General features: G+C 34.7%; 1 protein-coding gene across 1 annotated transcript in view; it reads right to left on the bottom strand.

Annotated features, from left to right (window-relative positions):
• SEMA3E (semaphorin 3E) overlaps nucleotides 1-26,886 on the bottom strand; it is a 248,810-nt gene that overhangs the window by 17,156 nt on the left and 204,768 nt on the right. Inside the window, exons 6-16 of the mRNA XM_053672814.1 lie at nucleotides 23,609-23,728; nucleotides 22,164-22,306; nucleotides 20,816-20,930; nucleotides 20,343-20,412; nucleotides 17,208-17,352; nucleotides 14,803-15,025; nucleotides 12,493-12,584; nucleotides 10,193-10,234; nucleotides 8,162-8,328; nucleotides 1,988-2,055; nucleotides 381-520 (exon numbers count right to left, since the gene is read on the bottom strand). Coding sequence (XP_053528789.1) covers nucleotides 381-520; nucleotides 1,988-2,055; nucleotides 8,162-8,328; nucleotides 10,193-10,234; nucleotides 12,493-12,584; nucleotides 14,803-15,025; nucleotides 17,208-17,352; nucleotides 20,343-20,412; nucleotides 20,816-20,930; nucleotides 22,164-22,306; nucleotides 23,609-23,728 — 1,325 coding nt within the window. The remainder of the gene's footprint in view (nucleotides 1-380; nucleotides 521-1,987; nucleotides 2,056-8,161; nucleotides 8,329-10,192; nucleotides 10,235-12,492; nucleotides 12,585-14,802; nucleotides 15,026-17,207; nucleotides 17,353-20,342; nucleotides 20,413-20,815; nucleotides 20,931-22,163; nucleotides 22,307-23,608; nucleotides 23,729-26,886) is intronic.

The following is a 26,886-nucleotide window of genomic DNA, read 5'->3' on the forward strand; positions in this document are numbered from 1 at the left end:
AACTGCCTTGGGCAGTATAACTTAAGACTATCATTTTGACAGTATGATGCTATAATCATGAAGCTATAAGTACCTCCTGAATAAAAATTCAGTTTCCAGGATCTAAATTATATACACATACAACATATATATATATACACAAACATATGTATATATAACTTACTTATATTATATATATGAATATAGTTGTATATAAAAATCTATGGGTTTATATATTTAAAACCTTTATATGTATATAAATTACACATAATAAACCCACTTTTTAATGGCACGTATAGTACAAAACTGTACATTTTTAAGCACCCAAATAAATAATCCTCTATTCACTAATTGCACACATATGAAAGACTCCACGGTGTGAATGCGCAGCTATGAATTACCTCCTCTTTTCTCGTGTCACGTCCTCTCTGTACGAACCAGATGACTTTTGCTTGCAAGGAGCGCGGTGTGCATTCCAGCAGCGTGCTGTTGTTCTCTACGCCATATACCAGCTGCTCTTCAGTCATGTCCAAGACATCCCCTACAACGTGAATGTGAGCGTCAGCCTCGAGACTTTGAGTTTGGGAGATACTATTTCAGAAGTTTATTTATTCAGATCTTTGCAGCAAAGTGGCAACTTTCATTACTTATTGCAATTTTGATGAAAGTTCATTTAAAGGAATTTTTTTAATATTAGACTTATGGCATACCCAAATCTCAACATTAAAAAGACACAGCAGGCTATGGGATGGGACAGAAGGAAGTTTGGTCGCAAGAAATAAGACAATTAGGACAGTAAACGGATGCATTCGTGTTAAATTGGTCATCAGTGTGAAATTTATGTGAAATCAGTGGCAAGTGCTTATCAAAATAAGCAAGGAAAGGTGAGCACCAAATGTTCAAGCAAGGAATATGGCTAAAGTCATGGTTAAAACAAAAACAGAAAGCAGATATTGAGTGATATGCCACTCCATAAACAAAAGTGTGAGTGATATCCTAATAAGGGATTGCGCTTATCCAAGTACTGGGCTTCTGCAATAAGAAAAGAACATGAAATTGAATTAAGGATTTTGTGAACCAGAGCTTCTTGATTATAAACTGTATCTTGGATCAGAAAGGCTCTCACTGAACTTGAACCCAAATTTACATACAGGTAAGTATACCTAACTGCAGTGGGGAATAAAAGCAAGTGGATTTATTTCTTGTTGTTTTAAACAAGGTTAAATTCAGTGACTTGACCCCAGAATTTTTTTCCCTATGCCTGTGTCCTCCTTGACAATGGACTCCTAAGTTTCCCTAAGATTAAGATCCTGCCTTTCTCTAGCTAATATTCTCAGAGGCTTGCAAACCACAGTCTAGCAAACTACTACTGCACCACAACTTCTGGAACTGTGTAAACACCACTGGTCTCCCAGTCCTGGTGGCCCTTTCTTCTGTCATCTTCGGTGACACTAAGCACAGCATTCACCAGCCACCCTCCCCGGTGTGGAGAGCCACAGCACTGTTCCTACCTACCCTGTTCCTCAGGAGCCCCTGTCGGCACAGCCAACACAGCTCTCAGCTTATTCTATACCAAGTGAAAGGGTCAAAGTTTTTCACTTTATTCTATCCCCAACTTAGTAGGTAACAACACAAGTGAGACCACTCTTGATGAAAGTTCATAAGCTATATAACGAGGCAGTGATATTTCTACTGTTGAGGTAGAAAGAGAAGTCCCACATCAGCCACCTAAAATATGCAGCATTGCTCTTCTAGGATTCTCCTGTTTTTGAAGACTAACAGTGAAGGTTGGTGTTGGAATATAAAACTTAATTTCCTAAGTAAGTGAAAATTACATGTGAAATCCACAACATTTTAACGATGTGGTAGAAAAAATTATACTTTCAGTGACGCTGCACTTGTGTGTATATCGACCACAAAGAAAACAAGGACCCTTTTTAAGAAGTTCACAGTTTCTCTTCGATGTGCACTCTAAGTAGCCCATCACAATCGATTTTCTGTGGATTACCGGCAAATTGCTGCCCAAAGCACTGCTGTGCTGCATTTCCATGCCGAACGTCTTGTCTGCGGAACCGCCTGAAAGAAAGTAAATGTGTTTAGGAGATGCTCAGATTTCAATTTTCCAGACTTTAAAATATAGCCAACTGCATTAAAAATTCAAGTAGTATTTTGCTACTGAAAAAAATTGATTGGTCATACAAAGCAAGGATAAAATACAAGTTTCATTTCAATATTTCTACTGAATAATATATTATTCATTGGATAAGATGCTTCTAAAACTGTTCTTTAAATGTTCACATTAGTTTGAATTCTGGATCTGAAACAATAATTCAAGAAAGTTCTCTTTCATTTCATTTAAAATTTAGTTCAATAGGAAACCTGATTTGAAATGAGTGTCGGGTGGTAAGGCATGTGTGCAGAGAAAGCGTGGAATTTGAGGCAAACATATATAAAACTCCTATGTAATGAAGTATATGTAAAAAAAGGTGTTTGAATCCAAATGTTTTTTCTATAGCCATCGTGAATAATTAGTACAAACACAGTTGCTATTCAAAAAGATAAACTAATAACATATTTAACTTCCTTTATTTGGATATCATATGTAGAAATCATATGCTTCTATTTAATGTGGTGGTGTGTTATATATTTTTAACAGGATATCCTGCAAGGCTCTCTATTAAAATCAGGATCATTTCTAGTATATTTTCATATTTTACAGATTGTTTAGATATATAGTTGAGAAATGACATTTTTATTAAGAAGAATTTCCTAATTATGTATCTTGCTTTAAAATTGTAAGCAGCTTTCTGAGGAAATAAACAATGGAAATTATCATTTTTGGTATAGGAATTTTAAATAAAAATCTTTAGCATATTAACTCAGATTAGAGATAAAAATAGAAGTATTACATAAAGCAGAAAATACCACTTGCTTCTCTAAATCATGGCATTTCTTCAAGATCTTAGGAAAAGCAGAAGGCAAAGCAGAAGTTTCGCCAGAGAGTGAGACAGGGAGGTTTCCTAAGTGACGAAGAGAAGCTTCGACCATATGCAATGATAACGTTTGGACAAGAGAACCAGATTCAAGTCCCTACACCACCATTCACATGCTATGTGACCTTAGGCGTATTTCTCCCATTTCCTGGTTCCACGTGTCCTCTTTTGTAGGACAAAATTGTTCTCACACCTAATATCTATACCAGTTTCAATATTTTTCATTCTAGGTCCCCTTCAATGCTTCAGCGTACTGATAATGGGACATTGTTTCAAGAGATGGAATTCAGTCTCCCATGAGAGTTCAGGTTTTAGTTAAGAACTCTATTCTTAACAATTATTTAAGTATTTCTTTATACTGAAAGCTAGGGCAGATGAACACTTTCAATCAATTTTAGGATTGTGACCTATGTTTAAAAGCATGTTTTTTTAAAAAAAAAAATAACTATTGCTATTTAGAAAACTTTACCTACAGACCGGAGATTTTACAAAGTTAAGATTAAGTCTACCACATAGATCATTCTGTTGAGCTGAACTGAAAATAGAAGTTGACAAAAGAGTAAAAAGCAAAAGTAAAAAGTTTTACAGTCCCATATTAATTTATACTAACATGTACAGTGATTATACAACTGGTGGCAGCTCCAGGTAAGATTTAAACTGCTTTTGCTAAACCTCCACAGCACTGAGTACTTCTTTGTATTGGGAATCCAAAGTGTTCAACATCCAAAGTGTTGAGCAATGAGGAATAACAGAGCAGGGATAAATTACTGAAAGGAGAATAGTTTCCACTTTGCAGAAATGATGTTGTATCATGTGTATTATACAAGTGATGTGAGAATAGGGAATTACAACCAGATAATTCTAGATAAGTAATGTGAATAATAACCATGCAAAAATCTGTTTAAAATGACTGGAAACAGACTTCCAGCCAAATAGGAGGCATAGGTAGATACACTTTGCTTCCTCATAAACCAAAAGAAGAACAACAAATATGAAAACAAAAAAAACAATCAGAACTGCCAGAAAATCAAGTTATATGGAAGTCCCACTACCAAGGAGTTAAAGAAGAAACATTCACCCAGACTGATGGGAGGAGCAGAGGTGAGCAGCTGGGGCAGAGAGGATGGACATACAATAAGGCTGAGGCTGGCAGGCTGGGTGTCCCCCATTCCCATGGTGATAAACTGGGAGGAATGGCTGAGGAGTAAGACACACTGCCAGACTCTGCAAAATAGAGGAAGAAGTAAAGGCTATGTGAAGTGAAATAAAGAAAAGTATACAGGGAACCAACAGTAAAGGGAAGGAAACTGGGGCTCAAATCAATGATACGGAACAGAAGGAAGAAGTTAACATTCAACCAGAGCAGAATGAAGAAACAAGAATTCAAAAAAATGAGGAGAGGCTTAGGAACCTCTGAGACAACTTTAAATGTTCCAACAACCAAATCATAGAAGTGCCAGAAGGAGAAGAGGAACAGCAAGAAATTCAAAACTTATTTGAAAAAATAATGAAGGAGAACTTCCCCAATCTGGCAAAGGAAATAGACTTCCAGGAAGTTCAGGAAGTCCAGGAATTTCAGAGAGTCCCAAAGAAGTCGGACTCAAGGAGGAACACATCACAATTACATTACCCAAAATTAAATATAAGGAGAGAATCTTAAAATTAGCAAGAGAAAAGGAGACAGTTATCTACAAAGGAATTCCCATAAAATTATCAGCTGATTTCTCAAGAGAAACTATGCAGGCTAGAAGGGGTTGTCAAGAAGTATTCAAAGTGATGAAAAGCAAGGACCTACAAACTAGATTACTTTATCCAGCAAAGCTGTCATTTAGAATGGAAGGGCAGATGAAGTACTTCTCAGATAAAGTCAAGTTAAAGGAGTGCATCATCACCAAGCCCTTATTTTATGAAATGTTAAAGGGACTTATCTGAGAAAAAGAAGACCAAAACTATTAGTAAAATGATAAGAAACTCTCAAGTATCAACAACTGAACCTAAAAAAGAAAAATAAAAAAACAAAGTAAACAAACAACTAGAACAGGAACAGATTCACAGAAATGGAGATCACCTGGAGGGTTATCAGCAGGGAGGGTGTGGGGGAAGGATGGGGGAGAAAGTACAAGAGATAAGAAGCAAAGTTGGTAGCTACAAAATGGACAGGGGAAGGTTAAGATTAGTACAGAAAATGGAGAAGCCAAAGAACTTATATGTACGACCAATGGACATGAATTAAGGGGGTAGAATTCTGATGGGAGGGCAGAGGGGGATAAAGTGGAGGAAAAAATGGGACAACTATAATAGCATAATCAATAAAACCTACTTAAATTTTTTTTAAAAAATAGACCTGGCTGGTGTGGCTAAGTGGATTGAGTGCCAGGCTGTGAATCCAAGGGTCACAGGTTTGATTCCCAGTCAGGGCACGTGCCTGGGTTGCAGGCCAAGTCTCCAGTAGGGGGTGCATGGGAGACAACCACACACTGATGTGTCTCTCTCCTTTCCTTCCCTACTCCTTTTTCTAAAAACAAATAAATTAAATATTTTAAGGCTAAAAAATAAAATTACTGGAAACACACATTAACAGGGAAAGAAATCACATTCTCCAAGCCTTCATTCATTTAAAAATTTTTTCTTATTTATTGATTTGAGAGAGAGAGAGAACAGGAAAAAGAGAGAAAGAATGAGTGTTAGAGAGAGAAAGACAGAGACATTGATTTGTTGATCCACTTACTTACTTATTTATACATTCATTGTTTGCTTCTTGTGTGTGCCCTGCCAGGAGATCGAATCTGCAACTCTAGCTCTCTGCTCCAACCAGCTGAGCTACCTGTCCAGCAACTGTTTTCATTTTATACTCTCCTAGTATAGCTGTCCTTTATGTCAGCATTTAAAAAGGAATGTAAATGCTCAGGAGTTTCAGAAAAGTTACCCACATTTGCCTTTTATTCTTAAGGTTGTCTAGTTTTCTTATATCTCTTGCCTCTTAGAAACTTTTTAAAAGAAAATGCTGGAAATAGACAAGTTACAAGAGCAAGGAGAAAGAAAAAGACCTAACTGTATAAATTAGTGTATTTTGGAAGATTATTTTAAACAAGTGTTTTGGTTTGTGAATTAATGATTTTCCTCTTTTGACTTATTTTCACTCTCTGAACAGAAAAGTATTTATTTTAATGACCAGTTTTAAAGTTGTACTGGTAGTCATGTCTGAAGCAAAATGATCTGCTATAAAAGCAAACTATTTTCCCTTCATGTACTGGAACTTATCCAAAACGTCCTCCTCCAGGGGTGAGTGATGGTTAAAAGAATCTGACACCACTTGAAAGATCTCCCTTACATGTCACTGAACTGAACTAATTCATTCACGAGTGTGGCTCCTGACTCCAGCGTTTCACGCCTTCCTGTCTACACATTTGCCCATTTATTTAACTTTTGCTAAATAACTTTTTGTCCAACCCTTTTTAAATATATTATCAAGCTTTTGGTTGTACACCCGTACAAGATGAACCATATAGCAAGAAATATTTAGCAATGAAAACTGCTCAGTTAAAATTCATCATCATTATTAAATGCCTAATAAAAAAACCTTGTTATTCACAAGTATTTGTTGCAAGGCTTCTAAACATTTTTATGGTCACTAATAATAATACACAAATTAGCTTTCCACCCTCAGCTCTTGCTACTTCACTCCTAACCTGTGGAACTATAAGCTTTTTCCTAAACATTCTATGCCTTTGTACAAACAATTAGTTCTCTTTAACTGGAATGACTTTATATCTCTACCTTTAAGATTGAGTACAAAGTTTTGGCTCTTTGAGAATTAAATAGTATCTTATGCATATTTCACTTAGTCAAGTACCTCATACCTAGTAAGTACCCAATAGTGAGCTATGTATTTACAATTCCATTCTCCACTTCATATTATTTTCTATAGACAAGGGGCTGTGATTGTTTCTCTATTACCCTCACATATAGTACAGTAACTGCCTTCATGGGTGAATAAGCCATTAAATAATATATTCAAGTAATAATGGCTACATTCTCTAAGAATTGTTTTAGAATATCAGTAAGTATTAGTATATAATCAACTTGCCCAATTCTTTAATACAGTTAGTAAATGGTTGAGTTCATAAATGTCTTCTGAAAGCATCTTTTCACTCTCTGCTAAGCATATCCTTCCTTTCCTCATTGAAATGCTAATTTAGCTAAGGTCAAATTAACAAAAGACTCAAGTTAGTGACTAAGTTTTTTTAAATGAGATTCTACTATATATATGGACCTGTAAAAATAACAACTATATTAAATTGGGTTGAATTAAATTTTGAAAAAGGTTTAAAGAAAAGTAACCCAAAGTGAAAGACAATAATTGATGTGAACAAAAATTGCTTTTCAGCAAAGAAATTATATATCGTTCTGTTTTTGCTTTTTGTTATCTTTGGTCACTTTGTTAAGAGAAAAAAATAATTTCTTGTTCTAAATTAAACAAAAATATTCCCTTTTATTTTCTTCCCCCAAATTTCATATGGCTCAAGTGAAGAAATAGTCTCATTCTTCAAAATACATGCTACACTTCAAGATCTCCTGTTCAAAGAATCATGAGATTTACCTTCTCTAACAAGTGGCAATGACCTTGCTGAACTGTAGACATTAGAGTTTGGAGGTCTTTCAGTACCTTTCATTTGTGTTGAATTAAATCACATGTTTCATTAATTATACAGGTCACGCATTTGCCTAGGAGTTAAAATATTCACTTTCAAAATGAAATAAATGGAGACCAGCTGCCCGAGAGGACCTGGGGCAAATTCAGGATGTATTACAGAATTTATTTATTTATTTTCCTTTTAAGTCTTTGAATGCCTCATGTGAGGTGGCTTGCAATTTCCACATTTTAAGTTCTCTAAACTGGTTTCATGTCTTGCAGTGAAAGTTTCAGAAAAGGAAAGAGTTGATTCAAACCTGGGTAGAAAAACTAAAATCCAGGAGCAACGCTCAGCTCCAGTTTCTACACAATAATTGATGGGAGTTACTTTTAGGGAAAAAAATAAGTTTTCAAAGCTTATATTATGCATAAAATATGACTCTGATGATTAATCTAAACAAAGTAACATGGTTATGTTCATGGAATGGGTGCAGAAAGAAAAAAAGTGTTAGCATTTTCCTAAACAAGGGAAATACCCCATCAAGGACCGTCTCACCTTTTTGCATGTGTGCCTGTTGGGTAATACCGGGAGCAGGATATGCCATCCCAGGCACAGTAAGGGTCCCGAGCCAGGCAGCAGTCTGCACAGGCACTTCCATACATGTCACACTGATGAAATCTGACTTGGGCCACAGCAGAAGCAGATCCAATGTACAGCTGTTGCTATAGACATTGAAGGAGAGAGAGACCACTAGTAGAACCGGAGACAACTCTCACTGAGCTCTCACAGTTAGATGTTCACATTTACACACCATGACCTCCTTGAATGTTCACTTAAATGACTGCAGTTCCTCAGGATAGATAAATGAAACATTGATATTTAATTTCTCCAAGGTATGAAATACCTTTATAGACTTGGATGCATGAGTAACAAAATTGCTAGGGTGACTTGACAAGTTCTCAAGTAGTTGACTATTATTTTATTATTTTCTAAGTAGAAACACTTTTTGATCATCTAATATTGTTGGTCTTTTTAAAAGATCAATAGAGATGTTCTGTAGGAGGTTAAATAATACAATCATCTATTTTTACATTTGTAAAATTGTGATATAATTGACAAGCAATGTTACATTAGTTTCAGGTATACAATGTAAGGATTCAATATCTTACATATTACCAATTGATTGTCACCACAAATCTAGTCAATGTCTCTCACCACACACAGGTACAAAGTCTTTATTCCTGTAATGAAAACTTTTAAGATCTCCTCTCTTAGCAACTTTCAAATATTTGATACGATATTAACTATAATCACTATGCTGCATATAACATCCCTAGGACTTTCATATTTTATAACTGGGAGTTTGTACCTTTTGATTATCTTCACCCACTTTGTTTACCCCACCCCAAGCCTCTGGCAACCACAAATTTGTTCTCTGTTCCTATAAGCTTTTAAATTTTTCACATCTAAGTGAGTCCATATGGTGTTTGTGTCTTTCTCTGACTTATTTCATTTAGCATAATTTCCGCAAGCACCAACAATGGCATCACAAACGGCAGGTTTCCTTTTTCATGACTGAATAATATTTCATTGTATATAGTATGTATCATGTCTTCTTTAGCCAATCTTACTTTGATGGGAACTTTAGCTGTTTCCATGTCTTGGTCATTGAAAATAATGCTTCAATGAACAGGGAGTGCAGACATCTTTTTGAGTTAGTGCTTTTATTTTCTTCAGATAAATGCCCAGAAGTGAAATTACTAGAACATATGGTAATGCTATCTTTAAGTTTTTAAAGAACCTCCATACTGTTTGCCATAGTGGCTGCACCAATTTCCATTCCCACTGACAGTGTACACTGACACACCACATTTAGAAGAGTGATGTAGACAGATATGCATGGAATAGCATGGAATTAACTGCAAGATGTGCTGTTAAGGAAAAAGGACAAGTAGCAGAACAAGTAGCATTGTGTGTTCCCATTTGCCTAAACAAAAAGGGTTATTTATTAGTAAATTTCAGGAATGTATGCAACTATTTCTGAGACATTTACACTGGAAACTAGGCCCAGTAAAATGGAATGGAGGTTTGTGTTTCCTGCCCAAATTTTTTGTGTTACCATTATTTCTGCAAAACTATTAGCAAAGCAGTATGGGACAATACCATGTAATTGTAGATGTAAATGGACTCACATCTTCCCTTTATTTTATTTTTTTTAAAGATTTTATTTATTTATCTTTAGAGGGGAAGAGAAGGAGAGAGGGAGAGAAACATCAATGCGTGGTTGCCTTTTGTGCGTCCCCTGCTGGGAACTGGCCTGCAGGGAACCAGCCTGCAACCCAGGCATGTGCCCTGACTGGGAATCGAACCACAGTTGTGTGGTTCGCAGGCCCACGCTCAAACCACTGAGTACACCAGCCAGGGTTCTTCCCTTTAAAAAAATAAACAAAAATTTATTGCATGTGAATCACTATATATTTCTTGTTAGAATAAAACTGTAACCTGTTCAGATGGAAGGAAGCACATGTACTTGCACTCTATCCTTTGACCTGAACTCCATACAAAACACACAAACACACAACTTACTCTCTTTGAAGAAATCTCCATAGAAATAATAGGAACTGGATCCTGAAAAATTAAAATGTTTCCTTTTTAGTAAAGAAAATATAAGAACATGCCTTACTATGGCCATAATCTCCTGAAATCATATATTATATGTGAGTGGTTCTATGCCAAGCAATCTACAGATTTCTTTTTAGCAAATTGATAGGTAAATATAAATATTAAAATAGAGCTTTCTATTTAAAAACCTTTTCTAAAAGAGTGAGACAGATATGTAGCTGAGAAAAGTAGTGGAGAATTTAAGCAGCTTACTTATTTGTTTTGGAATGTACTTTTTGTATTTGCATTTAAATATTATTCATGCTTTGGAGACTTGGGTATCTTTAAATAAAATAATCAAGTTGGAGTTTCATTTTTCTTATACAGTACTTGAACTGTTAAAAGTAAAACAGTTATTATGTCATCATGTAGGTGTTATTGCTATAAAAACCATGTCATCTTTAATTGTTTTAATCCAAACCTAAACAAAGCATTTCTGTTGGAGTTACTGCGGTTAATTGCAATGCACCCAGGATGCTTTGAACAGGATGAATAACCTCCTTGTTTCAGAACTGTTCCAAAGGAAGTGCCTTCCACAGCAGAGCCGTGAGAGCCTGTGCATTATTCTAGGGGTGGTGGTGCTGACTACAGTGTCTCTAAGGGACACCACGAACTCTGGTTCACTCTGCAAGTGAAGCAATTGGCTGATGGGATTCACTCTGTGGATGATTTGATTACTCTTAGAAGAATTACTTTATGAAAGAGAAAATTTGATTTCCTTTGTCAATTTTTTAAAATAGTTTAAACTACAGAACCCTTTATGACACACACATGCATTCATTTATTCATTCAGGCAACAATGTTTCTTAAGGTTTAATATGAACAAGATGCTGTTGTGGACGCTGTTAACATGAGCACTATGGTCTCCGATGTGAAATGAATTCTTATACAGAGGTCCGATATGAAAAATAAGCAAAAGCGCATAGCTGCTCTGGTTGAAACAGAAATGTGTTTAGCTTTGGGTCTGGTTGGGGGGAATCTAATCTCCATGACAGACAAGGTAAAATGAACTGTTTCTCATCAATAAGAATATTTTCATATATATTCATTACATACATATATAATAAATCTTTATTGTTTATAGATTGTATGTCTGCAGATTTGCCTACTTGCTAAGTCATTGTAGCCCCATTCTCAGTATCTGTGGTGTTTTCAGTTGCTGAGAGACCGGTGCATGCGGAGGGGCGCAGTCCGAGGTGCCCGGTGTGCGCAGCCCGGGCTGAGGTCCGTGCAAGCTGCTGTCCTGATTCAGCTCTCATGTGTCCAGTGTCCTTTTCACAGCCTTATTTGATGACACAATTTCCACATTTTTGTGCTTTTTGCTGGTAATTTTCATGTTTAAAACAGCCCCTAGGTACAGTACAGAAGTGCTGTATAAGGAGGTCCCAAAGCTCTGAAAGGCTGTGTTATTCCTCATGGAGAAATTAAGCATGTTAAATAAGCCTTGTTCAGGTGTGAGTCATAGAGCTGTGAGTTGGCCGCCAGTTCAATGTGAACTGAATTGACCAACAACATATATGAAGTAATGTGTCTTTATACAGAAACATACATTAAACAAGGTTATATATTGATCAACTGGCAAAAAGTTGTGACTAGAGACTCACAGGAACTGACCTCCATTTTTCCCAGGGGCAATGACCGGCATTTACCAATTCAGTGTTCAAGGTCTCTTAAAGAACAAAACTGCCACAAGTATGGAGACTTGACTCTGTGTGCACGTGTGGGTAGAAGGATACACAATTGTTTTTGTCATGTCTAATTTTTCCATTGAGTTTTTCTTTTTTTAGTGAATTCCCTGTGTAACTGACATGCTATAACCTGCTTATCACCCCACAGTGTCTCCAGCACAAAACCTACTGTTATATTTTAATGCTCTGTTTTTATTAGACTTTTATACAAGAGGAAACTTTGCAATAATGATTCTGGAATTCATATGTAATATTGAAATTCTTGTCATGCTAGGCAATTACTGGCCTCTTCATTTGAACAGTCTATGACAATAAAAAATGCAACAGGATTTTAAATCATTCCTCACTTCAAATCACTCTGAATTCACAACATGCCTGTTAGAAAAAGAAACCCTGACATAATGTCTTTCCTTTTCACAACTCACTTGGAATTGTCTGTAATACATAAATGCTGGCTATATATATATTATTTATATATATACATATATATATATAGATAGATAGATAGATAGATACTTTTTTTTTTACCAAAAATACCTTGAATATCTGAAGTTCTTCTAGAATTACTTCCTCCATTGATTCGGTTTCTTGGTTGTAAATGGTGATTATTTTCAACACAATTCCATTATCTGTAAGAAAAAAGAGAGAGAGAGATAAACTAGACATTTTGTTACAATCTGGTTTTCAAACAATTCAAAACCACTTAGGGATGATGGGTTCAAATAAGATTTGAAATCTAGATGCATGAAGTATTTAATCACTGCTGGTTAAAACAATGCATTTAATATCTTATACTAGTTACATATTTATATTTTAATTAGAAAAAATAATAACTCTATATGCCTAGCCCCAAAAAACCCTCCATAAATTACACATAATTATTGTTTAAATAACTTGATTCAAAAATCCAATTAAAGGTTAGGAGTCCAAATATCTTTGGAAGAAAACAGACAAATTATTTTAGTTTCTTCTGTGATGTATGATGAAACACAATTTTTTACATAAAGCACATTTCCAGGTAAGAAAATAGAGTTTTAACACTAGGAAACAACACACTATGGTAACACACACACACACACACACACACACACACACGCACACTTTTAATAAGAGACATTTCAAGATACGTGGTTGAGAGAGGAGTGTAATGAGTGCTCCTGTACTAATCACTTAGCTTCCATGGTTATCAATAATTTTATACACTTACAGTCATGCTTTAAAAGCATGCCTAATTTGTATTATTCCAGATATTCTGCACTTGTTAGTTACAATGACAAATTTTTATAACCAAGCACACTCATTAAATATCCTACAACTACTATTACATCAAGCAAAAAAGTAAAGATGAAACAAATTATTAATTTGCCACTGATTTTGCAATAGGACTCCTTCTATAGATAGATAGATAGATAGATAGATAGATAGATAGATAATATTAAAGCATGTATCTGGTAAACTCAGAGGAAAGTAACTGTCATTTGTAGGATTTTCCAATGTTGTATTCCTCACACATTTATCAAATACATTCTTTTGTGTTGAAAAGCTGTGGTACAATATGATTATGAGTTACACATGGTTTTCATAACATAAGTATATGCCTGATATTCCTGAAATTCTCTCAAATAGCTTTGGTTAATCTAACAAGAAAATATTTCTAAAAATATTTTTGGATTACTTTCTAGGACATTTAAAAATAACACATTTTTTTCCACAATTGACTTTATCAAATATGATCTTGTTTATAGAACCCGTTTAAAAACTCTGTTGATGCCATTATGACTGAATTCATGGCTGAGGTAATTTAAGTTTGTTAAAGAAATCTGATGCTTTGTTAATCTCGATCCCACAGTCCAGAGCACGTTATTAACATTAATCTCCTAAAATAAATAGATAAAATGTAGCCTGCACCAGAGCTCAATTTCTGGAAATCAGATGAATGTTTCCTGATTTCAATGTTTGCTTTTTCAAAATGTATGACTGCAAAAGCCCACATACTAATATTAATATTATAACCTGATGCCTGATTTGGGCATACGTGATGTCTCTTTAGAATTATATGCCTATGATTAAAGTTATGTATGATAGAATGCTTGCTCTTTAAATAGCAACTGCTGTAGCAATTATTATAATGCATATGAAAAAAGAAAGAAAAAATCATTTAAAAACATTTTGAGTGACTGTAAAATTTGAAAGTGCTTGATAAAATTTTCTATGTATTACTCTGGATGCTGAAACATTCCAAGTTCTCTTTTACAAGCTAGATCTAAAGTATGGCATTAACTGAAATTATAGATTTATTTGAAATTTTCACTTTTAGCATATTTATTTATTATACCTTATTTTAGTAATGCAAGATATTATAACTTTGATCTAAATGTTTAAGTCCACTATGAGTAACACTTGGCCTGTTTGGTACAAATGACTGATTCTGATGGAGCCTGATAAATGTGTGATTTTAAGTTTAGGTGAAGCTAACATCCCAGATATTAAAAAATTCTTGAGACCTTACTAGGCAGCCAAAGTTGGCAATGGCCTGGGGTATGGCAGGAGAACCATCTACAGACCTTACTTCCTCTGTGATAAATTCTACTGGGAACCAGCATTGCTTATTAACATCAGTCATTTGCTCCTTCACTTACTCATTTGTTCAAGTGTGTTAAGTGTTGACCATCTATTACAAATTAGGTGCTGGAACTGCCCCAGAACCTCCCTCCCAGTGCAACAAATCATCAGTGTGTAATAAGATATCAAAAGGAGATTTGTTGATAGGTAGTTTTTTTAAATATCAATAATGTTATTGAGTACATGGTTCAATTTAAATATCTCGAGTCTCTCTAACCTCTTTACCTGTCCCAATAAACAAGACATCATATTGGCCATCCTCTGCTTCTACTTGGTCCACCGCTATTTGCTTCAGGTTGTATCTCCCATCTGTCTTTACCAGTATTGGTTTCTTATGGACAGGCTTTATGGGCTGGTACATAAGTGGATGGCTTCTTGCAAATCGGACGGCATCATCAGGGTAGTCTTTGGTGGATGCGTACCTCCCTCCATTCACTTTGCTGGCACACTAAAACACAAGCAGATGGGGTCATTTTTCCTGCCTTAAATCTAAAGAGCAAATTGAAAACCAATAATGAAAAGAATTAGAAAAGTGCTTGATATGCTCGATTCATTAACTGTGCATTTAGAAACATTTTCTAAAGAATTAGAAAAGTGGATATGCTGGACTGATTAACTGTGCATTTAGAAACATTTAGTTCCTTCATTACAGAGATGAAATCTACATTAAAAATTGCAAGGAGATCCTGAATGATTTTAAACACACAGAAATACACAGAAAATAGTGAAAATACACATTAGAAATACACAGAAAGTAGTGAAATCCTGGAAAAGTGCAACATATTTGATACTGGTACCACTCGAAGGTGGTAAAAATGTATAAGATCATAAGTATTGTAATTATTCCCCCTGTTTTCTGAAATTCATTTGGTTACATTGTAAACTAAAACTTGAAGGTAAACAATGCATAGTTTGGAGCACAAAAAGCCTCTTCGTTGTGCTCCATCTTCGCCCCTCCCCACAGCAGCACGAAGCAGCTCTTCCACTGTGGACATGATGGTCGCTGGTGAAGGTTCCCGCTGGCTCTCTAACTAGGATTCAGTCCTGTAATACGGGAACCTGTTCAAATTTCACCGTTACTGCTTCAGGAAAAACCCTCTTTGTCCTACTGTAATCTGTATGAATTTGTAGTGTTTTTATATGGATTAGACAGAATAAATTGCGAAAACCAGAAATATTTGCTAAAACATGTCTCAACTCTTAAATTGCTGTCTCTAAAAATAAATATCCAACAGCCCCATAGCTGCTTCTTGGAATGAGTACCTTTAACTGTTGAATCATGCTTGTCATTAAGCACTCCCTCATTTTGCATACTTTTCTCCAGAATCAGCAGCAATTGCAATGGTTATCTTGATTTAAAAATTTCCACTTCAGAGTATAAGTACAGTAGTTTAGTAATCAGATTCTGCAAAGAGGGAATTTTTAATGCTTTGTTTGAAAAGTTGAGGCCGCATTTCTTAATTTGGCCTGAATTTTTCACATGAGTACACTTGCATGATATATAATTGGAAACATTTTGGACCAGCCTGGAAGCAGTTCAGTAACCAGTCACTTCCTCCAAATCTTTAATACCATGTGGTTTCAAGAAGCTTTTCCAGCAAAGCCACAGGAGTGAGTTTTCTCCATTTAAATTGTAATTTCAATCAATAGAGTGAAATAAAATATACTTTATGCCTTACTGGAAGTTATAATTTTAGGCTAGTGAGAGGGAGTGATTGAAATGGTAAAGCCTTACACTCGTTAATGGAGGTAGGGTTTGTCTCCACTTTGGATTTCTGCTCTGCAGAAGCATTTTCTACTTGACTTGCAAGTACCTGTGGAATCAGCATAGTGACGGGTTTTCACCAGCTGCTCATAAAGAGTAGACTTTGACTTGCACGACAAGTTAACTGTTCTCTGTGGATCACGTAGCTCATAAAACGATCATACATTTTTCCAACTTAGTTGCACACAGGATGCATGATTCCAAAGTCATCACTGTCATCACCATCACCATGGTCATCATCATTTTTAGATATGTGTGCAGTTAAAAGCATAAAAGTTTGAATGGCTGGCGAGGAAAAATCTTGGTAGCACTAGTTCAGAATCAGGCGGTGGAACTTCCTGTGCCCTAGCAACGCTTCTGTATTGGCACTTCTAGGAGCCAGCAAGAATGGTAAATGAGATGCTTTTAGATGCTAAAATGAGAATCAAGAAGAAAGTCTAGCCCAGAACCCAAATATTTGTTTGGCATAGAACCCAAATATTAGAATATAAAAATGTGCCCTGCTCAGAAATTATATGTGGCACTAACTCTCCTGGAGAGGCTGGGAGGAATATGATGCTCCTTTGATTGATTGTTACTATACTCACCAGCATCCTTAAAAATAAAATTTTAGGTGGGGTTACATAGCCAAAAGTAATAATACATACTTCATAATGCCATGAAGACATACCCACCATAGATCATTTAAATAACAAACAGGCAGTAACTAGATAGAAGAAGTGATTTTTCTTTACTATGCAAGCATATTTGTATATGTAGGATTTAACTGTTTAATGCAAAGTTTTGTAAAGCATCTGAAACAGTGAACTAGATATTATTAAAAGCCTTTAAAAATAAGAATATTTTGTTAAATGCGTAAACTTACAGAACCTGGCCGAGGATAGGGCACTTTCCCTTCATAGAGTGACCAGTGGTATTCAGGTCCTTCCTTATGTGCGTAGGGTCCATTGAAAGCTGCCCGGATGCTAGACATATGGTAGACACATATAGCATGTCCTCTGAATATATTACTGAAAAATACAAAAAAAAAAAGACGATCACTGTCATAGAACTCACTCAGAGGTCACCTAGTCAAGCCCTCCAAACTACCTGTACGAATGAAAACTTTTGGGTAAAAATGTTGTGATCCCTTAAGCACAGGATATTATAGAAATATTAACTATTGTAATGTTTCAGAAATTAAAACTTCCAAACTTAATATTTATTTACCTAATAATTATAATAACTTAAAATGACATCATCAGAATAAAAAAGTACATAGTTGTGTGACTTCACTGTATTATTGCTAAAGTTTATATTGTGTTTTTATATTTTTTATTAAGGATGGGTTTATATGGGTTTAATATTTGAAAAGATTCATTCCCAAGCTGAATTATTCATTTTAAGGTTTTAACTCCTTATATGTTATTCTATATGAAAAATAGACAGTGTTCTCCTAATCATCATATTGCTAATATTGCTACAAATTCTATTCAAATTTATTAAGATTTCTCAGTGCATATTATGTGAACAGCAAGCTAAAGTCTCATGAAAATCTGGCACGTTTGTCCCATTCTTTACCTTGGGGTCATGTAGACATTAAGAAGCTTATTGTATATTAATTCCTTGAGGTCACTGAAAATGGTGCTGGGGTGGAAATAGATTAATCTTGGGGAAATAATTTAAATTATATAGAACCCAGATTCTTTACCTACAGAAGAGCAATTAAAATTATTTCTTAGATAAAAATTTCTATTTGCAGAGGATAAAGATATTAGGTGACTAACTAGGGCATATTTTACTGGGGGCATATGGATTAAAATTCTACAAACTGACATATTTAAATGATCTGCTTTAAAACTCTGGCCTTTTTCTTAGTGTGGCACGAGCTAAATGAATAGATCCTCACATTCCCTAGCCCCCTCATTGTGCGAATTAAAATAATCAATGTGAAAGTACTTTGTAAAATGAAAAGTTCTTTATGAATATGAAAGTTCCTACACTCCGAGACACCTGTAGAACAGCAGTTACGATGCTGTCTTAGAACATCAGTTCACACATTCTGTAACACACCTTGAAGCAATTGGAAATGCCTGCAATAGTGAGAAAACCAGAGGTAGTCTCCCAACTGAAGTGGCAATAAACCTTTGATCACCATGCTATGGATATCTACTCTTACGTCAGGAAACAGCTGGGAAACTGTTATGTGTATATTGAATAGTCACCACTGAAATTATGGAAGAAAATAATGTCTTTGAAATCTAGACAGATCCATTATGCTATCATTTAGAAAAGTAGCTTACAAACTGATTAACCCTTAGAAAACTATACTGAGTATCTCATAGATTGTATTTATCACGTAAAGCCATAGAATTATTGTGTGATGTATAAGATCTCCACTGGCCTAAGGGAGAAGATAAGGTTAAAAAAGGTAAGAGTTTTTCTATAGCCTATGATAATTACCAATCTATAGTGACTACTTTCCTTTGCGTGAAGGAACAATTGACAACAAAATTGTTTCCATGTTTCTCTGTTGAAGAAAAGGTCTCCTTACAATATCAGGAAACTTATTCAAAGAGCTGTATTATTTTTTTCAAAGTGAGCATATGAAATCACCTGCTAGGAAACTAAACAAAAGCATTGTGGAGAGACACTAAGCAAGTAAGTTAAACATGATAATATCACAATTTAAGGCCGAGGCAATGCAAAAGAGGAACTGAGTTACACCATTTGATCCCTTTCTCAAGAACTGAGGTATATTTTCCATTTCTCATTCCCATCATCTCTCTCCACCCTGACTTATTTGGAAAGACACAGGGGAAATTATATATATACACACACGCATATACTTTCAACCAAACTGATTCATTTTCCCAATGCATACAAAATACAAAAACATAGAAAAGGGAAAATAATAGGTATAAATTCTAAATATGAGCACCTTATGTAAATTTTAAACATGGAAGGCAAATTTCAAACAGGTGTTCTCTGTAAATCTACATAGAAATATGACAACCAGAACAAAGGGTAAATAAAGTCTTTTGTGATTAAGAACAAAGGACTATTTCTTGAAGATGGAAACTGACAAGTTCCGAAGAACTGATACAAGAAGTGTTGAAAAAGAAAGTTACTGGAAGCAAGAGAAGCATCAGATAAACAAAATCGCAGCGACAGGACCTAATGAAGTAGATACTGAGATTCGGTGACAGTGTTACCCTGTCAAAAGTGAACTTCAGAGACCTTATAGGAAGTATTTCAAAAGCAGAGTGGGTATTGGTTTATAGCTCTGAGAGTCTGACTTGGAAAATTTTCCACGACAGTTTTCTATGACAAGAATTATCCTAGTTATTTCCTTCTCATTGGAGTTAAATTCACACAGAAGTCAGACAGAAAAGGAGAAAAACCATATGATTTCACTCATGTGGAATATAAAACAAAAAAGAAACAAATGAACAAACAGAACCCAAAAAAACCCGTAGGTACAGACAACAGATTGGTGGTTACCAGGGGAAAAGGAGTCGGGGAGGGAAAACTGGGTAAAGGGGGTCAAATACATGGTGATGGATGGAAATTAGACTTTTGTTGTGGAATACACTGTAATGTATACAGATATTGAATTATAATGTTTTATACCAGAAACTTATATAATGTTATTAACCCACATAGATCTCAGTAAAAAACTTATCCTAAAAGTAGTTCCATCCTTATAGCATGGAACTACTATCTTATAAACTATATGGCAAAAAAAAAATCATTCTGTTGCAGATCAGAGAGCGAAGGAAACCATCAGCATAGGAGGATGCTGGAATACTTCCAACAAAAGCAAATAAAGATCTAGATTGAGATCGTAACTTTAAAAATGAAAGAACAATGGTAGATATAGTAGAACAAAGAGAAATTGGTGACTTACGAAACACAAAAATGAGAAAGAGCAGGGCAATAGTATTCCCAAGAAAGATACACAGTGAAGGGGAAGGCATATGTTGTTCCACAATATATTATTGACCATACAATTTCTCACCTGGTAGTGTTAAATAGTCCAAATATCACTGGGTTCTTGTGGTCTCTGGTGTGCACCAAGAAAACGTCCTCTGAAAAATTAAGGACCATTACATTGCTTAGTCTTTTTAGTTCTCTTTGCATGTAAAGAAAATATGTTGGCAAAATAGTTTAGAACTCATTAAACACATTTTCACATGCAGTCATATAACTATGAGTAAGTCACAACAGAGTGAAACACTTGGCTGTTCAGCATGGCTTTGAGCTGAGCCTCAAGGAAGGACTAAGTGCTGACTAAGCTACTGAGGTCTCTTTCTGTTCCTGTAACTCCTTTGCCCACCACTGTGGACCTTGCCACAAGGGGAGAACAGAAACCTGCTCCAAGTTGGAAGTCAAACACTGCAGAAAGCAAGTTTTCCACATGTGCTAGAGACGGTGAGGGTTATAGAGTGGCATCTACATCAAAGAGTAAAATTTAATTCTCCCAATATTTACCTAATTCATCAAAATATGTATCAATTCCATTCAGTCCTGGTACCGAGCAAACCAGCCTCGCTTTCAGGAAAGTGCTCCACTTATTCACCAGTATTCTCTGCCCCCCTGCGTCGTTCTGTGAAAACCGAAGAGTAGGTCAGTGGGCACTTACAGAACTTTTACCAACAACTAATTTTGTGTCATTAAACATGCACATTTTTCATTTAATATGGAAAATTTAGCACAAATTTCAAATAATAACAGATGTAATTCATCATAATTTTGTTTTTTGGTTTACACATTCTACCTGGACAGCGTACTTCACTCTGGTCCATTACATATACTTTATGAGTATTCAAAAATGTTCATAGAGCAACTTCTTCTACATAAAGTAGTGGTCACTTTTATAATACAGTGACCTTTATTATTTTATTAATAAACTGTTTACCTCAAAAATATCCCAACATACTTTTGTTTTTCTTCTTTTAGAAAAAAGAACTTCAAATATACATATATAAACACAAACACACATAAAACATGTAATGTATATTTGTACACACATACACATACTATATGTATACAGTGACATATATACAACTTTCTTCTGAAATGTACTCATTAAATATCCTAAATATCAGAGTATCTTTACACTTGTTATATTATTAGCATTCTCTCAATATATATTGCTACTTCAGTTGATTTTTTTTTAAGATTTTATTTATTTATCTTTAGAGGGGAAGGGAAGGAGAGAGGGAGAGAAACATCAATGTGTGGTTGCCTTTTGTGCGTCCCCTGCTGGGAACTGGCCTGCAGGGAACCGGCCTGCAACCCCAGTATGTACCCTGACTGGGAATCAAACCGTGATTGTCTGGTTCGCAGGCCCGTGCTCAATCCACTGAGCTACACCAGCCAGGGCTTCAGTTGATTTTAAAAGCTCTCAAACAACCCATCTGAACACCCAAAAAACTATAGATGCATTTTTTTCTACTGAATCAGCCAACTGCATTGTTGAAACACAGTTATGTAAATTATAATACTTACAATGTAGACTAAAGAAACTAAAAAAAATTGCTTAAGTTAATTTTTTTAAATGGAGCTCAAACTTCTGTGAGGGAAGAAGAACAACTTATTAATACTCTATTTCTTTAGTATGGCTTTAAAAATGGGGAAATCATACAAAATGCAAAGCTCCCCTAAGAGAAAACTTTCAATGAATATCAAGTATAAAGATGAGTAAATACAAATTTTAGACACTGTACAGAATAGTGGCAAATATTTTATAAAGTGAAAACCTACTCTAATATTAACAAAGGCCTGACCATAGATCATCATATAAGGAAGCTTAATGAGGGAGAAACGCATTTCTCACCAAGCAAAGTCGCCCCACTCTGCTGTAAATGGCGTGGGCATTGTTTTCTGCCTCCAGGGCCTTCTCGGTAAAAAAGAAATACACTTTGTTGTCATCTCGGTCTTCGTTGTCAGCGATCATATATGAACCTACAAATTTTGGTTCTACAGAAGGAAAAAAAGAAGGAAATTAAAGTAGCTATTATGACAAAAATAGTAAGTTATTTAAATCAATTATACATCCCATGAAAGATTTAGTTTAATTTTTATTCTTTATGAAGAATTATTTTCTTTGAAATTTTACACTAAATGTTAAAAATCATGTCGCTATCTTCATTTCATTTACGATAAACAAGTTTTCTTTGAAATACCAGAGGACAATTTAATTGGAAAATAATAGTCAAGGTGAAAAAATTTTTGAACACCATGTTTTATAGACTCAAAAAGCATTCATAGAAAGACACATTAGACATACCATAATGGTAATCTCCATAAATAATTCCTTCCCATACATTTAAAAAGGTCAGTGTAAATAGATGCAAAATATTTTAGTAAAGAAATCTATTTTTAAATTCATAAATTATACAGTAGTCTAGTTCATGAGAGACCATTTTCATTTAAAAATACAAAATTTTAGTTTTTGTGTCTGTAGTCTAAAGGCTCTCAGGGAATAAACTTTGACTGATATGGAAGGTGAAATATTTTAATAATGACACACTGTCAATAATAACTGTGCACTTTAAAGCTTAATAAAAAGGCTGAGAATAATGGCAACACTCATCATGAAATGATGTTTTAGTCTGAAGATGTCCCACTGTGCCAACACATATAAATAATTCCTTACAAAGAATTCTATGTCAAGGAGTGGCTAGTGATTTTCCTAGCATTTTATTTGTCTCTAAAGTGCAATGTGATCCTATTAAAATGAGCAAAACAATCATTTCATCCAAAATGATGCCAAATGATGTAACAACTTATTGGATGAAAGGGATTTTTACTTTTCATGCATTTGCTCTGCTTTCTCCATATGAACCCCAATTCCTTTTTAAAAAAGATTTTATGTATTTTTAGAGACAAGGAAGGGAGGAAGAAAGAGAGGGAAAGAAATATCAATGTGTGGTTACCTGGCCAGCAAACCAGGCATGTGCCCTGACTGGGCATTGAACCAGCAGCCCTTTGGTTCGCAGCACTCAATCCACTGAGCTACACCAGCCAGGTCTGAATATTTATTTCTAATCATTGCTGTAATTATAATTTGGCATTATAATAAAGCCAAATCATTCTGATATAAAATGATATACACATATATAATATTTTAATTAAAAAATATTACTAACTTTTAAAATCCTAAAATTTGTAAAAATATATATTTCACTTGTAGTTATTATCCCTGAAATGGCAAATTCCTCATGAATTCTAGATTTACATTCGATTCTGATTTACGTGCTCTTTCCTCCTCAGTCCTACCTTTCAACAGGCGCTCGTCATCATGCTCGGTGCGGATGTGGGCCAGCCGCCCCATGCTCCGGAACACCGCCGCGTCCCTGCCCCAGTAGTCACTGTAGAGGCCAGCAAACAGCTCGGTGCCTAATGGAAACGTCAGTTAAATAGAAGTCAGTGCTGGCTTCTGGATCTGAAGACTGTATAAACCACATCCCCATTAAGCCACATCTAGGTTTACGATAAATACAACCTTATGAAATTAATATTATTTTTAAGGGCACACAGGGTATCGTCAGACTGCCAGTTTCAATCCTGACTCTGCTACATACCAGCTACATGAATCGGGGCAAATTGTTTAACCTCTCAGTTTCCTTATTTATTAATAGGAATAGCGCACAAAAGGTAAAGAACTTAAAAGAGTAGCTGGCACATGCTAAGACTTACATGAGCGTTTGATAAATAACCTGGTTTAATCTTATTTTATTAAACTTTAAAAAATCTTATCTTTAGGGTATTATTATTTATTGGTATATGAGTCAGCTAACTAAATTCTTTTCTGTAACAAGAAATGGCTTCCATCAACATGACTTTAGTGTGGAATCCACAAAGTCTGACGAAGTTGTGTAAATCCAACTAGTTGCCATTTAATTTGTAAACTTGTTGCTTACATAGGAAAGCTATGGAGTTCATAATTTACTCTGGCAGTCAGTATAATAAATGGAGTTAGCTCCCACACGTGGTGGAGAAGGCAGACTTAAATCAGACTGAGGAGCGCAAAAATGAATGCTGCGTCTCAAGAAATGACAATGTGTGTGGAGCCAGCCAGAAAGAAAGACATTAGAAGGAAAGAAAGATAAAGTTTTTCAACAGAAAAATCACATAAGGCTATATAACTGAGAGCCCAGAAAGACCAATGCCTCCCAAGCACAGGGACTTGGCGTCCTCTTTTGTCAAAGTGACAAAAGACAGGCAGTACGCCCATTGGTGATGCCACAGGGGTTGTTCTGGGCCTCCGCAGCCTCCCGGTCCTGTCCAGTGCACAATCTGTGGTTAAAAAAAAAATCACTGGAAAAAGCAACCTCAATTTAGGAAGGTAAGATTATTTTCTTAACGAGTGTCCTATAACTCTGGTCAGGTTTACAAACAGAGATGATGACCACGCCAAACCCAAAGTATTAATGTTTTTCTGTTAAAATTGGAAGGTGCACATGCAGTATTTAATGTGTTGAAGTTTGAGAGCATTCAAAACAAACCGTGCTTCCAAAATCACATATTTTAACTGCATACTTAATTTTAGAATTTGAATTATTAAAGGTATAGACAGACAAATTTGATGAAGCATATAAACAGAATTTAAAAGATCAGTGTCATAGTTATAAATTTTATTATGTAGAATTTACAAACTATTTCGATATCTATGAAGGTTTTTCTCAGATGAGGCCTTTAAAACTTTTAAAAACTTAGATTAAATATATTTTTATGTTTTCAGTTTTGAGAAAGAAATCACCTGTGTTGTAAATGGGACACTGTGTAAGGAAGTTTATTTTCAAGTTTAGTTAACTGATTTAATTTTTAAAAAGTAAAGATGATTGTTTATGTTATGCCAGATTTAGAAAAGGAATAATAAAGTAGAAACTGAATTCAAAGGTTCAAGATAAATAAGAGTTTAGAAATTTAATTATAAATTTTTTATTTATAGAAAGCCAAATAACTGTAAATTATTTTTCCTGTTTTCAAAATTTACTATGAATTCTTAAAAACTATATAGGATATAACATAGATACAAGTTTTCCACAAAGAAATTCACTCAAACTATACATATTATAAAAGACTGAGAAAGAAGCAACTGGGATAAAATATTAACAATTTGTGCATCAGAGGTTAAGGGCATACAGGTATAAATTTTACTCCTCTTTCAATTCCTTGTATTTAAAATTTTTCAAGATAACAAGTTTGAAAAAGAACTATATTCATTGAGTTCATCCTGTATGCTAAGTGAGAGGTGTGATAAGACAAGTAACAGAAACCATAAAACAAAGATGCTCTACATCTGGACCTAAGGAAATGTAACTTGGTAGAGAAAGTTATATCAAACTCTTATTTAAACATGGCCTTTGGTGATAGAAGGGGGAAGAAAGTAACATAATATACATCAAAGTCAACAATGCTGTCCTCATCAGAGATTTTTAAACTCAAAAGTGAAGAAAGAGCATTTTGAGATAAAATGCATTCGGTGGTGAGGGGCACGAACCACATGTGGGACTCACTCCTTGCACCGGTATCACAGAGAATCGTGCTGAATTCATCATAAGGCCTGGGGACCACTGTCTTTATGTTATGAAAAAGCTGACCGTAAAAGAGTTAATTACTATCGAATGACCAGAATGAGTAATTTTCTGAGGTATTTTAAATTATTATACTTGATTATATTTCCCATCCAAAAATATAAAGTCTATTATTTAGATTTTTTTTAATGTGACTTATTTTTCTAATGTTGTCTGGGCTGAATATTTATGCATACATTGGACAAAATACTGATTTCTTAAATGTCATGACAATTTTTTATTTTGTAAGTTTTTAATATTCGATTTCATTTTCTAAAATATTTCTAGAACTTTCATATCTGAAATTATTCTTATGAGAAGCTAATCTTTATATTACTTCACTATATATAAAGTCATCTTTATATTACTTTATATTATATTAATTTTATTCTCCTGAGCCCAATGTGGGACAATGTTTCTTTTTTTTTCAACAAGATTATTTTATTTTTTTAAAATTAATTTTATTTAGTTATTTTTCAAGTACAGTTTTTTGGCTATTTTTCCCTTCCCAGCCTGTTTCAAAGTTCCACTTATTTTAATCAATTCTATCAAGTTAACAAACAAGTACCTCTAGAAGCCACTAGATGGCAACCCTGTGACACAAATAATACTATATTCTAGGCAGGTTTTCTGCACAAAGGAAAAAAAGATGATTTATTTCCCTGGCTGGTGTATCTCATTTGGTAAATTCATAGTAACAGATAATAATGATGTTTGGTAAAATACTTCCCTAAGTATTTCACTGTAATGAAAAATAATAAATCAGAGTAAAGCTTTAGGAACAAATGTTACCAAATAGTAATTAAATGAACAAAGGTACTCACCATCATTATAGTAATTGATGCTATTTATAGTAAATATGTAGTTTACAGTTAAAAACTTTACTTTGAAACTATAACTATTTGATATAGTTAAAGAAAATCTGTAAATCAATATTTTGGTATTTTACAGATAGCAAAATTAACATCTGAATAAATC

Source organism: Artibeus jamaicensis, unplaced genomic scaffold (genome assembly GCF_021234435.1).
Source record: "Artibeus jamaicensis isolate MK-2021 breed Jamaican fruit bat unplaced genomic scaffold, CSHL_Jam_final contig_787, whole genome shotgun sequence".
Lineage (NCBI taxonomy): Eukaryota > Metazoa > Chordata > Mammalia > Chiroptera > Phyllostomidae > Artibeus > Artibeus jamaicensis.